Source organism: Crotalus tigris, unplaced genomic scaffold, assembly GCF_016545835.1.
Source record: "Crotalus tigris isolate CLP2741 ecotype Arizona unplaced genomic scaffold, ASM1654583v1 scf7180000017614.5298720, whole genome shotgun sequence".
NCBI lineage: Eukaryota > Metazoa > Chordata > Lepidosauria > Squamata > Viperidae > Crotalus > Crotalus tigris.
This window is the reverse complement of record NW_024096513.1, coordinates 1,679,217-1,693,476: the sequence shown is the minus strand read 5'-3', so window position 1 is coordinate 1,693,476 and position 14,260 is coordinate 1,679,217. Positions and strand designations below refer to the sequence as shown.

General features: G+C 49.2%; 1 protein-coding gene across 27 annotated transcripts in view; it reads left to right on the top strand.

Moving 5' to 3' along the window:
• MACF1 (microtubule actin crosslinking factor 1) overlaps positions 1–12,327 on the top strand; it is a 223,520-nt gene extending 211,193 nt beyond the window's left edge. For 13 of the 27 annotated variants that reach the window (XM_039328010.1, XM_039327991.1, XM_039327917.1 and 10 more), the window contains 9 exons: positions 521–675; positions 1,797–1,871; positions 2,663–2,680; positions 4,771–4,888; positions 5,273–5,341; positions 7,466–7,677; positions 8,522–8,632; positions 10,554–10,677; positions 10,910–12,327. In XM_039328010.1, coding sequence (XP_039183944.1) covers positions 521–675; positions 1,797–1,871; positions 2,663–2,680; positions 4,771–4,888; positions 5,273–5,341; positions 7,466–7,677; positions 8,522–8,632; positions 10,554–10,677; positions 10,910–11,160 — 1,133 coding nt within the window. In that variant the 3' untranslated portion in view covers positions 11,161–12,327. The remainder of the gene's footprint in view (positions 1–520; positions 676–1,796; positions 1,872–2,662; positions 2,681–4,770; positions 4,889–5,272; positions 5,342–7,465; positions 7,678–8,521; positions 8,633–10,553; positions 10,678–10,909) is intronic. The other 14 variants (XM_039327927.1, XM_039327966.1, XM_039327838.1 and 11 more) reach the window with 4 other exon arrangements.
• The last annotated feature ends 1,933 nt before the right edge of the window (positions 12,328–14,260 follow it).

Genomic DNA, 14,260 nt, shown 5'->3' with positions numbered 1-14,260 from the left:
GTGGTGCTCATGGCCATCCAGCCATTTTCCACAGCTGTTGGGGCTGGGGGGGCGGATAGCATTGGCGTAATGATTCTGCAGCAAAGTAAACCAACAATGGTTTTTGGCCATCATTTCCTTATTTCTGCTTATATCAGTATTAGGAAAAAATCCAAAACCACGTTTCTGCCCACTTCACACAAGACACGGGATGCCCAAGGAAGGGTGTGAAAAATGATAACTCCGAAGCCAAGCACTTTGAGCAAACTGTGTCTTGCAAGGCTCGTACCAGTCGGCCAGGCATCTAGCCATAACTGGAGTCAGACGAAGTTTCCACTTTGCCTAATGTCGCTCCATCTCTTGCCACAGAGTCTGCTTGTCTTGTTCCCCAGAAACAGAGGCTGTGCCCCTGCTAGAGAGGCCCTTGTTGCCTGGTTGGGGTAGGGAGGAGGCCGTGCCCAGGAGTGGCAGGGGCCCATCATTTTGAAAGCTTCACTGAAGGGACTGGCATCCTTCTCTTCTCCTTCTCTTCCTTCCCCAGAATTCCCCACAACCAAGTTAGAAATGACGGCTGTCGCTGATATCTTTGACCGTGATGGGGACGGCTATATTGACTATTATGAGTTTGTAGCTGCTCTGCACCCTAACAAAGATGCTTACCGGCCAACAACAGATGCGGACAAAATCGAGGATGAGGTAGGGGTTTGGCTGAGGGACTCGGGGCGGGGGGAGAAGAGACAGTAAACTGGGCTCTCCCTGGGCTCTGCAGGCCACGAGCTCCCTGTCGCCACTGGTCGAGATGGTGCATTGTCACTTTCTCTCCATTTCTCGATAAATTCCTGGGGTTTTATGAGAAAGACGTAGGTGGAACAGCAGTCAGTAAACATTCCTCCCATTTACTGCTCCTTGTGGGCCCCTTTTCCCTTTATTTCTCGGGGATGGAACTGTTGACTCTGGGATCCCCTTTCTCTTGTGGGAGGGCTGTGTGGGAAGATTTATCAAAGTCATTGGAATAGAGTAATAGATTGTTTTCCCCCAAAGCAAGGATACGTCCCTTCTTCCTCTGCCCCCCTCACTTGGCAGCCTTCCAGCTCTCCCACTCCTCCCAGATATCTCCCCCCGCCTTTATTTCCCCATCCATTGTGTTATATCCACTGGAATGTTCATAGTTTAATCATAGAACATAGAATAACAGAGTTGGAAGGGACCTTGGAGGTCATCTAGTCCAACTCCCTGCACAAGCAGGATCGTCTAATTGAGGCACATTCTTTTACTGGCAGTTCATCTTAATCAATAGGTACTAATCCTATGTGAATTTATTTTGAGTCTGCATCCTGCCATTTTTTTAAGTGTGGCATGCAAATGCAGCCAGGATGGGTCGCCTGCCCACCGTAATCGGGACCGGTTTCCTGCATCTGGCACTCCAGCTTGACCAGGGGGAAGGCAGGGGCAGCACAGGACCTCCGTGTTGGTGCACTTTCCCTGTCCACCCTTCATCACTCTTTTTGGTTGGACTTCTGACATTTAGAGTCGCCCTTCTTTGGGGCAAACACCGTCTCGGCCCGTGCTGTACATTGAATAGGAATGCAAGGCAGAGAGGTTGGAGCAGGGCTTGAGCAGCATTGTCCAGCCAGAACTGGCCAGTTGGTGGTAGCCCAGCAGTCCGAGATCATCACACAGCGGCAAAGGCTGCCAAAATAGGCAGCCACCCATTTGAAGCCAGAGCGGAATGAGCGCCAGGAGTACAGGGTTACTTCTATCCGGTGCAAAGTCAGCTTTCTGCAGCAGTCAGTTCCTTCCTGCTTCTTCCTTTACAGGTGACAAGGCAGGTGGCACAGTGCAAGTGCGCCAAGCGATTCCAAGTGGAGCAGATTGGAGAGAACAAGTACCGGGTAAGGAGAAGGAGCCAGGATGGGGGCTGTCTGTGATCTGGGGGGGCCTCAGCAGGCTGACTGGGGCCTGCCAGTGCAGTGCCCTGTTGTGGGAAGGAGACCAGCCCACCCTGTCAGGAAGCAGGCTGACTAAACCCGGGGGGTGGGTGGGTGGGTGGGTCCATGGTGCTCTGCAAAGAGTGTAGAGAAAGCTGCTCCCATGAGCCTGTGTTGGGGGGGGGGTTGTTCTGCCTCATAGTACAATCCTTTCTCAGTTTCTTTCTGGATGCTCACAGAAAAATGGGTTCAGAAATGGGATTTTATCCGATTTCTGATTTTTGTTTGAAGCTCTTCGAATTTGCCCTCTGTCTGAGCTTCTCCGTGTCCCCTGAGCTGACTGGATTTTAGACAAGGCATCAGTAGAGATTCTCAGTTGTCCCAACGGTGCTTTCTTCAAAAAGCAAGTGGGCTTTATTTTTCCTTGAAGACGTTTCGCTTCTCATCCAAGAAGCTGCTTCTTTTGAGGAAAGCACCTTTGGACCAAGGCCAAGCTTGAGGAGCTGCTTTGGGGGCCATTCTTGCAGGGAGGGCGGGGGCGGGATGGAAACCATGGCCCAATCCCAGAGTTTGGCACAAGGTCCTTGGGGCCACTCGTGGCCCTTTCTGCTGGCCGTCCTTTGTGGTAATACTTAAATGGAGGAGCAGCAGTTTAGCAGTGTGGGAAGCACAGAAAACAGTGTCAGCATTGTTGCCCTGTGTGATGTGTTCTCTCTTCTCCCTTTCTCTTCTCGTTTGCATCTCCTCCTCTCTAGTTCTTCCTCGGCAACCAGGTACAGTGAGTCTTGCAGAGCTGCCTCTGCGTTTTCCTCTAGCTAATTCTCCTTCCAAGATGTGCATGTATAATTTGCGTGTCTGTTTCCACACCGGCCTTTTCATAACTATGATTGTTGTGCTTGTGGATGTATTAACTTGACAGAGTTGCTGGTATATACAGAAATGTAGTGAAGCAACCAGGCAGTGACCTCCAATTATAAAAATAAACACAGAATCACACACACACACACACACACACACACACACACACACACACACACACACACACGGAAGTTGGACTGTCCTGCTAATGAGCCATGCAGATACTCTCAGGAATTCCAGGAAGAATTAAAATAAGGAAAGGGCTGAAGAGAGCAGCTGGCCGGAGTGGCCTGCTCGTCCTCCTCTGGTTCCGGAGGCTCCAAAGTGGCCGACCAGAGGAACCGGAGTTGGGCCGGGGACCGTTGTGGCTGGTGGAAACCCTCTCTCCCAGACTGGACCCCAGCAGAGCAGTAGGCCTAACCTGTCTTGGGAAGCTCAGGGACCCTCCCTCCGAATCAGAGTTCCCATCTAGCCTGACCGGGGAGCCGCCCTGCAGCTTTCCTCCTGTCAGATGAGAGCTGGGGGGGCTGAGCCAGGGAGTTTGGCCCAGAGCTTTGGGCTCACTGCACAGAATTGCACGTTTGACCAAGTATTCTGTATATCAACATCTTTCCATGGGTTCCTATTAATTTTCCATTGCTTTGGAAATGCAAGTCCCGAATTCCTCTGGAAAACTCCCTTCCATAAATGGCACTGAACCTCCAAGCCACCTGCAGGGCCCTTTCAACAAGACTCTTGCTTCAGGCTGAGACACACCACAGCTGCTGCAGAGGTATTCCTGGTGTCATTTCTGCCTCCCTGCCGAGTTCACGTCCTGTTGCCTGATTGGGGAGGGGATGGCAGTGAATGTTGGCAGTTGACCTTTTTTGGCCAAATCCAACACAGCAAATGAAATTTCAGTTTCGTAGATCAGTTGAGGAACAAAAAGGTAATAGCTTATCTGTTCAGGCACCCGGAATTATGAAGGAAATGGAAATGATGGTTACATCTGTAGGTCCACAACCCCTGAGATGTGACAATGCCCTCTTTCCATCTGAAATATTTGGGGGAAAGAGAAGACAGTCTGTGGAGCTAAAAAGTACCCCTGGGGTGGAAGCTGATGGGAACTCAAGATGCCGCTAGAGATTAAGCACGCGGCTTCGGTCTGGGGCGTCCCTGATCATTCAGAGCAAATTGCTGGCTCTGCCTGTGATCCTGGCAATTAATCGGTACTCTGAGGTTGCTGCTCCTTCAGGCACTGTGTTGCAGGGCCACCTGTCTCTGGCTGCTGCCAATCACGCTTCTGCAGGGGGGGAGGGGATGCCATGCTGGAAAGCTTTTTGGTGGAGGGTTTTGCTCTCCTTCCTGATGAGACTGCAGCCCTCCAATCACTGGGCCCCCAGCTGGTCTCTTCCAAAGGGGCCGGATCAGGTGACCTCCAAAGCCAAGTTGCTTCCAAAAGACTCAAATCTCTTGAGGAGAAGTGCAGAATCCAGACTTCTCTGGCCGTCCAAGCAGCCCAAATTGGCCCAAAGAGAACGGCCGTTCGGGGTGCAGCAGATGTGGGCAGCTGCCGAGCAGGAGAGAGGCCTGGCCAGGAGCCGTGGAGCTGACACCCAAGCTGACACCCCCACACCCCCAATTGTCTTTTGGCATCTTTCTCATGCAGCATTTTGTGGCTGGCTGGGATTCATTGTTTGTCCTTGATCATAAGGAGGCCTTGGCTTGGGGTCCAGCAAAATGGGCTTCTGGCCACCCAGGGTCCATTGGATCGTTCCGCTTTTTTAATCGTTAAAAATTTAAGAAATTAATTAAGAAAGATGGTAATTAATTGATTTATTAAGAATAATACACTTTACGATCCTTTTATAAAACAGTTGTCTCTGTCATTTTCAAAGGCAAACTGAGGTGGGTGGTGGGGAGCCCCAGACGTAGACTTCTGCTGCAGTGTCTTCTGGGGAAGAACGCGCGTGCCTTAGTACGACAGCGCAATTAAACCTGCTCCCTCTTTGCATCTTTGTGACAGTTCGGGGATTCCCAGCAGCTGCGGCTGGTCCGTATCCTGCGTAGTACAGTCATGGTTCGTGTCGGTGGAGGATGGATGGCTCTGGACGAGTTTTTAGTGAAAAACGATCCTTGTCGAGGTAGGAGATGCATCTGCTTTTTAATGAAGGTTTTTTCAGGGAAACCTCAATCCTGGTGACTGCAGAGGAGCAGGAAGGGGAGCTGCTCTGGGGGTGAGCCTGAGGGGCCCCAGAAGATCAGCCCAGGGAGCTTTGCTCAGCGTCAGACCCGTGAGAAAAGGAGCCGCCGGCACTCTCAGCCACAAGCACCAAGGGGGCCACGGCCAGACAGGAAGCGCCTTTCTCTGGGTCAAAAGTCCCGGAGCCCTTTTGCCCGCCAGCTGTTTCCAGGCCGCCCTGCATGCTGCATGAAGGAGCCCTCCTCCCTCCCCTGCTGGCTCCCTCTTCCTCGGGCCCCTTGCTGCTCCCTCCGGTGGTCGCACCTGTTTCTTTTCTCTGTTCTAGTTCACCACCCTGGGAGTAAAATCAAACGCTCCGACTCCAGCTCTTCAATTGCCAGTCAGTCTCCGATAGGTTGGAGGTTTTTCTTCCCTTTCTCTGACTGCCCTGTTGGGAATGGCTTTGCTGCTCTAACCCGCCTCGGTCGGTGCCGAATGCTAGAGCCTGCACTGTGCTTGGCCAAGGAAGGGGGTGCAGAGCTCTTGCTGGCCAACTGGCTGGAGCTCTTCCCCCCCCCCATGGGGTCCACTCCTCCACCCCACCACGTCCTCCGGCTCAGCTTACCCTCATGGGTGGCCCCGAGTGAGGAGCGGGCTGTGTGACCCCGTGTGGATGCCATGTGCTTACTTGCACGTTTCCTTCTCTGCTTTTCTGCTCCTAGAAGTACTTGATTGAACGGACTGAACAAAACATAAAAAAATAAAACGGAATTCAAGGTTAGAAAAACAAATGGAAAGTAACAATAGCAATTAAAAAAAAGCTACATTTGCTGATTTTTTAAATGCAGGGGAAGCATTCTCAAGCAGGCCTTTCTTGCAGATTCTAACACTGGGCAGATTCCTCCCAGGAGAGTTCTCCCCTCAGGAACCCTCAGCCACTTGGATGGTGTAGTTGAGGACAGTCTGAAGGGTGTTCCAGAAGCCCTGAGCAACCAGGGCACATGGCTGACTTCAGCCTTTCTGTGATCTCTACGGCTGTGTTTTAACACCGGTCACAATTTCTGGATACTTGCCAAACTTTGGCCAGCCTCCCAGCAGCCCTGGTATATGAACTGCCAGGATTCTCCAGGCAGCAGAGCTAATATGAAAATTTTTGAAGTCCGCCTACTTGAATGACACCCAGGTTGAGGAAGTCTACTTCAGCCCAGTCCCTTTCTCTCAGGGACAGAAGAGAGATTCTTTTATTCTTTAGTATCACTTCCTCCTCATGTTGAAATCTCAGCCTGCGCCGGTTTGGGTGTCTGTAATTCAAGAGTACTTTATCAGAAGCCAACGAATTCCCTTTCCTTGGTCTTTGGAGTTGTGATGTTTCTGGCAGGTTCATGCTTGCCTTTCCTCCCAGTGTTTCTCCTGAACTTGGCTGGATGCTTCTGGTTGGAAAACCTCCACTGTTTTCTCTCACCTCGCACCCTCCAGGCATCTGGCTGAGAGTTCTGGGGTGTTGAAGGCAAACTTATGGGAAAACCCGAGGGAATGGATTAGATGGGAGGGCTCTGTGCTTCTAAGTCCTTTTGACTTTGTGATTGCCACACTCCTATTGCTGTGCTGTGGCCAGTTGTTGCTTAGCTCCCCATGATTCCAGGACAAGACTCAGCACTGATCCTACAAGGCTTTTGCGCAGTGTGGCTTACTTAACCCAAATACCAATGTGTGTGCTTCTGTTGGTTGAGTTTTGTATTTTCCAAAGACTAGATTCTGTCAACACGTTTGCTAATAAGACGGGGGGGGGGGTGGAGGGCGTTTCCAATTTCTTGATCCCACCAGTTAATTTTATTCCAGCCTTTGGAGAACAAGAAACACTTTTCAGGTGAGAGTATCGGCCAGTGATTGCCCCTGGCAAGATTCCTTTTTCTGGATTCACAACACATTTTACATAGCCGATGCAAGCCATCTAATTCCAGTTTCGATCCTCCTTTTTTGGCACTGGCCTTGTTGGGGGCAGTGGGCCTGCTTTACAGACGGCCCCAGGCCTGCCCCTCTCTCCCCAACGTCCACCCAGCCTCCACAGCTTTCTTGCCACTGGTCCACTGGCTTTCTGCAATTTTAACTGGCTTCTTTGCTGGACTGACAGTGCGAGAAGAACTTAGGAGAGGAGCCCCTCTTCCGCATGTGGGACAAAGGAGGGGCTATCAAAAGGGAAAGGAGTCCAATGCCTGCCCTCATCTCCACCCTTCCTAGCCCTGAGGCCGTCCCTGCAAACCTCTAGGGAGGCACACACTGGCCCAGAGGGCGGGAGAGGGAGTGGCAACGGAGTGGTTGGGGCTTTGCATGATGTCTGGCCTGCATCAAGCGGGGGGGGGGGCTTTTCCTGCCTCATTCAGTAATTTAGACGGCTAACGGGGTCTTTTTGTCCAGCTGGAACAAAGGAAGAAAAAGACTGCATGTCTCCAGCAAACTCCAAACTAGGCCATTAGTTGGTTCTTTCATTTAGCTATCTCCAGCTTTGCCATCCGTATTTTGTGTTCTTCTTTTCTTACAGCACGAGGCAGGACTAACCTTGAACTTAGAGAAAAATTCATTCTGCCAGAGGGCGCATCTCAGGGAATGGCACCATTCCGGTCCCGTGGCCGGAGGTCCAAGCCTTCCTCTCGGGCCGCCTCCCCCACACGGTCCAGTTCAAGTGCCAGCCAGAGCAATCACAGCTGCCCCTCAGTGCCATCCTCTCCTGCCACACCTGCCAGCGGGACCAAGGTGAGAAGTAGGCTCTTTTTTTTTCCTTGTAAAAATTTTTATTTTCAATTTTACAGTACATAACGATCTTACAAATACTTCAAATAAAAAACAAAACAAATTGATACACACCACCGCAGGCTCTTTCTTCACCTGGTTTCCATGGCAGTGGGGTCTTTTCCCTCAGCCTTGAAAAAACAAAGGGCTTCTGAAAGTCTGTGTTGAGTTGTGGTGCAGGTAGCTGGGGAAGGCTGCTTCGTCTCAAAGCCCCCCCCCCCTCCAAGCCAGGCCCAGGAGCACCACAGGTGGGTCCCGTGATCATCTCCTTAGGCAGAGGCTGCAGCCCGGAGGGGGGCTCACTCGGCTGGCCTCGGGAGCCTTTTCACAGCCAGATTGTCCTGTCCATGTCGGAAGAACCCTCAGTTCCATTTGCACGTCCCCTCTGATCTTGCAAGTTGTGCCTTTCCAATGGCTCCACATTCAAGAAGGTGGAGAGAAAAGAGGAAGGCTGAATTTCCCCTCTTCTTCACACTCCCCACAAACAGTTGCTAGTCTTCCCCACAATATGGAATATGTTTTTTTCTTGAGCTTTTTATCAAGACATTTTTATGCCACACAGTTCTGTGCCCTGTGTCAACCTAGTTTTGTGTTCATCAGCTGCTGCATCATCATCATCATCATATTATTATTATTATTATTATTATTATTATTATTATTATTATTATTATTTTAGGATTTATATCCATTTCTGTTTTATTTCCTTCTGATCTGGTCACTCCTCCCTCCCTCTCTCTCTCCCCCCCCGCCATTCATTTTGTTTGCCCCTCCCATCCTTCAAACTCTCTTTGGATTTTCCATTTCACAGACTCCGCATCACTTCACCCGTTGTTATGACAAACCCTGGTTGGTAAACAGCAAGGCAGGTACCCCCCTGAGGGGCTGCGATAATGCCGACCTCCACCTGTCTGCTTCTGAGGTAGAGTATGGCTCCGGTGGGCAAAAGGGAGTGCTTCCTTGAGTCAGCTTCCTCTCCTGCTTGCTGCCCCTCGGCCAGCCCTCCTGCGCTCCCCACGCCTCTCTCGGCAGAGGCTGGCTGTATTATTGTTTAGCCTATGGCATGTCATACATGGACTAGCAATCTAAATTAACATTTCAACTAGATTAGTAAAGCCCAATAAAATATAAATATTAAAAAGATCTGTGTTCAAATACTGACGACTAGACTATCACACCATTGAAGCGCAGTATCATTTATATTTTTTAAAAATCAGATACTGGACCAGTATATGCCCTCAGCTTACAGCCGGTCATGACGTACTGTACAGTTTGATGTGGGACCCCCCCCCAATCACACTGAGGGGAGGTTACTATGCCCCATTTATACAGAGAGTCCTGGCAGACGCTGTGTGAGGTGCAAATCCTACTCAGGTTTGTTCATTGCTTGACGTAGTTCAAACCTCGGCACGTGGGGTCACGGGGTCATTTATATGGCTTCCCATAGCTGGGTGTTCAGTGGCCCATTTGCCTTAGAGGCTGACTCTGCAAAACATCTGAAAGCCCAACAGGCACACTCACAACCCGAGTTAGAGGCTGTTCCTCTTTTTAAGATGTTCTTAATTAAGAACATCTTCCAAGAACCAAGAGGAGAAAGCTGCCTAAGCTTAATAAAAAGGATGTAATAAATACTGGGGTCTTTTTTAGAAATAAAGGTTGGAGAACAAAATAAATTCACACTTGAATAATAAGTGTCTTTTAATTTGTGTTTAATTATTACTTTCCTCTTAAGTGTTTTTTAGTTCAGGGTAGCCATTCTAGGTGGGCCATTCTTTGTTTTCATTTCCATAACAAGTTCTGCCTGTAAGTAGAGTGGAAAGGCCCGTCAGGAGGAGGAGCCTGTGAGTCGAACCATTTCTGCCACCTTGGCAGTTGAGTGCCGTGCAGGTCCGGAACATCCTCCCGGGGTTTTAGAAGGTGCTGGCAGAGGTTGTGGTGGCCCTCAAGGTCCTCAGAGAGAGAGGCCTGCCTGCCTTCATTTTTTTTCTGTCAGACATTTTAGAGAAAGGGGATAAACAAAGAGAAATAAAGTACAAGAACAAAAAGGTAACATGCCAATAGTAAAATGCAAAGAAGTAAACAAAGGATCTAGAATGCCACGGATATTACAATTTTCCAATGTATCATTAATTACCCCAAAATTATAGCATATATTATATGACTGTAAAGCACTAAGAATCACTATTAAGCTTTCTGCTAAAAATGCAGCCTAGGAACTGTGGCCAACACAAGTTATAATAAATAGAATCTGAAGTCATAATACTAGATGAGGCATGTGTTCAAGTTACAGGTCCAAGCACTGAATTTTACTTCAGATTTATTTTATGATAGGGAATTATTTTGGGCCCCAAAGCAGGCTCCCTTCCCTGGAAAGACATGATGGGCCTCACCTCGTGACCCACTTCTTCCCTGGGGGGACCCTAAGAGGGATGCACAAGCAGAGCGAACGTTCTTCCTTCTTCTAAACAGGCGTTTGGAAACTGACTAAGCCTCTCCAAAGCACCCTTCCCCAAGGCAAGGGCCAGCTCTGGCTCCTTTTTTTAATTATTTCAGCAAGGACAGCAGTTTGATTAACCGGCTGGCCCGCTTTCCTCCCTGGCCTCCGAAAAGCCGTGAGAGTGATGAGGCAGGGAGGCCAGCATTCACTTCGCGCATGGGACGTACTCATCTGCTTGGCTTGAATTCACCCAACGTGCTGGGCCAAGCCTCCCCAAGGCCACGTGTGAAGCCTGTCTCCTCTTTGCCTTTAAGACACAGAGGTCTGCAGCTGCTCCTGAAGCACAGGGGTTCTCTGAAGCTCTTTCTGTGGCTCCGTAACAAAACTTGATTGCCTCTATCCCAAGGTTGCTCTCTCCTCGGCCAGCAAGTTGAAACGGCCCACTTTCCACTCCAGCCGGACATCTCTTGCTGGGGATACCAGTAACAGTTCCTCACCAGCTTCTTCCGGTGCCAAAACCAGTCGAGGTGGTAAGTTCCAAGCTAGATTTGGAAACACCAGAGGCAAATGCTCTGGGTTGGGAAGCCCAGCATGGCCTCCCAAACCACCGGTAGACCACGGATGGTCTTCTGTAGGTGCCCAGGAGAAGCCAAGCAGAATTCTTTTTTCGTCTTATTTTTTTGGGGAGGGAGGGTCGAAGGCAGTGCTGTTAAATTCCTTCAAGATTCCCTCGCACTGTAAAAATGTGTTTTTGACTTTCAGATCCTAAGAAAACAGCCAGTCGCCCCAGCAGCCGTGCAGGCAGCCACGCAGGGAGCCGAGCCAGCAGCCGACGAGGCAGCGACGCTTCTGACTTTGATCTCCTGGAGACGCAGTCTGCCTGTTCAGACACTTCGGAGAGCAGCGCAACGGGAGGGCCCAGCGGCTCCCGGCGGGGCCTGGCCAAGCCCTCCAAAATCCCCACCATGTCCAAGAAAACGAGTGCGGCCAAATCTCCGGGCCCCAAGAGATAATACAGCATTCACGCCATGTCCAGCTTTGCACAGAGAACGGAAACCTGTGTGTCCAGTTTTTAACCCTGCTTCATACATTGGATGTATATTTATTCTACGTGGGAGAAATTATATTGTTAAAAGTGTAAAAGAAAATTGTGTTATGAAGCTGCCTTATTTGGTTCTCTCTTTTTTTATAGTTTACTTTTTCATGTGAATATTTATGTAGATAAAACTTGCCTTCTTTGCAATGGGGGCCCAGGGGAAAACTGAACATGGGAGAGAAGCAAAAGGTCAATATGTGAAAATGTAAAAACAAACAAATTATATAAATAGGATTTCTGTGCAGTGCAGGAGAAGTTCCTGCGTTATCATTTAGGATTGTTTCCTAAATGCATCTTTATAAAAATTAACTTGCTGTTTCAGCAAGAGAAATTATATTTAAAAGCAACATCTGAAGATCCAACATAAGAAAGGAACTTTCTTTTTCTTTCTCCTTGTAAATCACAGATACCTCAATAAGAGAGAAATGCACAGTGAGGGGGCTTGTTTCCAATTTTAAAAATAAATTCTTATGGTTTTACCTGAAGATAGTTTGAAAATGGACCTTTGCACATGTTTTTTTGAATAAAGAACTTCACTACAATACTGTATTTTGCAAAAGGAAAGTCCTGTCAGGCTTTCAAAGAACAACATATTGTGGGATTACAACAGCAGAACCATTGTAGAGGTAAAACCATGTGGTTTTAGCAGCGAGAGGATGGGAGGATCTTAAATTTGCTTCTGTTTAGCCACAAGATAACACAGTTCCAAAAGGCAGACTGTGAGTGAAAGAACTGACTTTACGCTTTAGTTCACAGACTGCAATGAAATGGCTTTCTTAGGCTGGCTCAGGCCTCTCCAGCCCGCAGGACCCTGCAGGGTCTCTGCTCTGGAGCAGCCAGTGGCCCTTGACGCCCACCACCACATGCTCCTGGGGAGGTGGAGGAGCATCACCAGCAGACTCTCTGGCTCTGGACGCCCCTGGTCTTCCTGTATTTATTCACTTGTACTCTTGTCCCTGCTCAGACTGACCACGTTGCTGTGTGATTCTCTCAGTTGGTTTAATTGAGCCAGAACCGGAAGCTCTACCAATGAATTGTTTAAAAACAAACACGTTTTGTATTAAAATTGCTTGCAGTAATAAAAGTGAAGCAAAGTGTCTCTTATTTTATGCCGCCCAGAAAGTTGGAAGAGGCGAGTGATCGGAGTCCTCCCGGGAGCCCCCTGTTCTAAGGATGCCTGAAGCACCCGCTGAAGTGGGATGATCGGGTCGCCCAGGCTGACGCCAAGACCAAGCCTTGACCCACTGCTCGAATTCATCTGCTTCTGCCTGATCAACATCTTCAAAGAGCTGAAGGCGACTTACCCATTTAATAAATGATTAAAGTATTTCTGCTCCCCTAGTCATAAGGTGGCTAGCCTGGGATCCCACCAATTACGGAGAAGGCTTGGCACCACCTCACAGTTTATTGTGCTCCTGTGGCCAATAGGGGCAGCATGTTGCCACGCAAGCCACTTTGGGGGATACCGAGGTAGATCCCCTCTCCCCAAAGTCCATGTGCAGCATCATCCTCAGTCAGCGTGGCCTGTGTGCGCTGCAGGTATCTGCAAGCACCAAGACGGAGAAGGCAATTTCAGGAAGGGCTGCAGGCTGGCGCCATAAGAACATTCCCAGACTTAAAGAAGCCTGACGGATGGCACGGAGAAGCCTGGAACTGAGGCTGATTCTGGGATGCCAGAGTGCCTGTGGGTTAACTCGTGTTGCTAGGAGATGGGGGTTTCAGAACCGGACGCCCTCCCCATGATTTTTCTTCCTTTCACACGGTACAGGTAGTCCTCAATGTCTGACCACAATTTAGCCCAAAATTTCTGTTGCTAAGTGAGACATTTGTTAAGTTAGTTTTGCCCCATTTCACAACCTGTCTTGCCGTGGTGGTGAAGTGAATCGCTGCACTTGTTAATAACGGAGGTTACGTGAATCTGGCTTCCCCATTGACTGCTTACCGGAAAGTCGCAAAAGGTGATCACATGACCCCAGAATACTGCAACCATCATAAATACGAGTCAGTTGCCAAATGTCTGGATTTTGACCACGTGACCATGGGGATGCTGTAACTGCCATAAGTGTGGAAAGCGGTCATAAGTCACTTTTTTCAGTGCTGTTGTAACTTCAAACACTAACTGTTGTAAGTTGAGGACTGCCTGTATATCCTGCACGGTGTTTTCAGCTAACAGTGGCCGCCAGGCCCCACACAACCATTTTTGTCCTACTGGGGACTCTTCAGATGCAGGGAGCCAGCTAGACACTTCCTGTCCTGCCTGGTTGAGGGTTTAAGAATTTGGAAAGCCCCAAATAGGACAGGAATTGCGACTGTGATGCTTCCTAGCTCTTCCTCTTTCTCCCTCCTGACTGCCACTTCTGCTTTTTGACTACAATAAAACAATCCACTACCTTCATGCATGCATCTGATTGCCCTCTACTTTCTTCCTGGACTCTTCCAAGGAGGGGGACACCTCCCCCCGTCCGAGCCCCTGGTTCTAGTCTCAGACTCCAGGATCTTTTTACTGATGTTCATTTGGGGCCACAGCCAATCCGTTACTCTGCAAATTAGTTTCCAAGTTCCTTTCAGGGATGTGAGAAGTGCCGCTGTACAGTTGCAGCCATCTTTTCTCATAGTTGCTAAAAATCCTTTTTGGCTGCTCTGCTCAGAACACCTCAGTCTCCAGGAGCTCTTCCAAAGATCAAGGGCAAGAACCCGGATGCCAAAACCTGCTTCAAAAGGCAGGCCAAAGGCTGCCCTGTCGGGCTAGCCAGTTGATTACTAGGCAATGTTTCCACCAGTTTCCCTTGAGCAGCTGCTCAGTTGCTCGGCTCGTGGCCATTCAAAAATGGTCTTTGTCACCCACATCCGCTACCTTTCCACTCAGTGGGCAACTGAGACAGTTTAACCAGGGACATTTTCCATTAGCCCACTCCTTTCGACATTGGGAATGAATACTGCTTGTTGCAGAAATGATTCCTGAGTTTTGAAGCAAAACTAACAGAATGAGTTATCTAAGTGTGTGGTCAGTGAGTTGT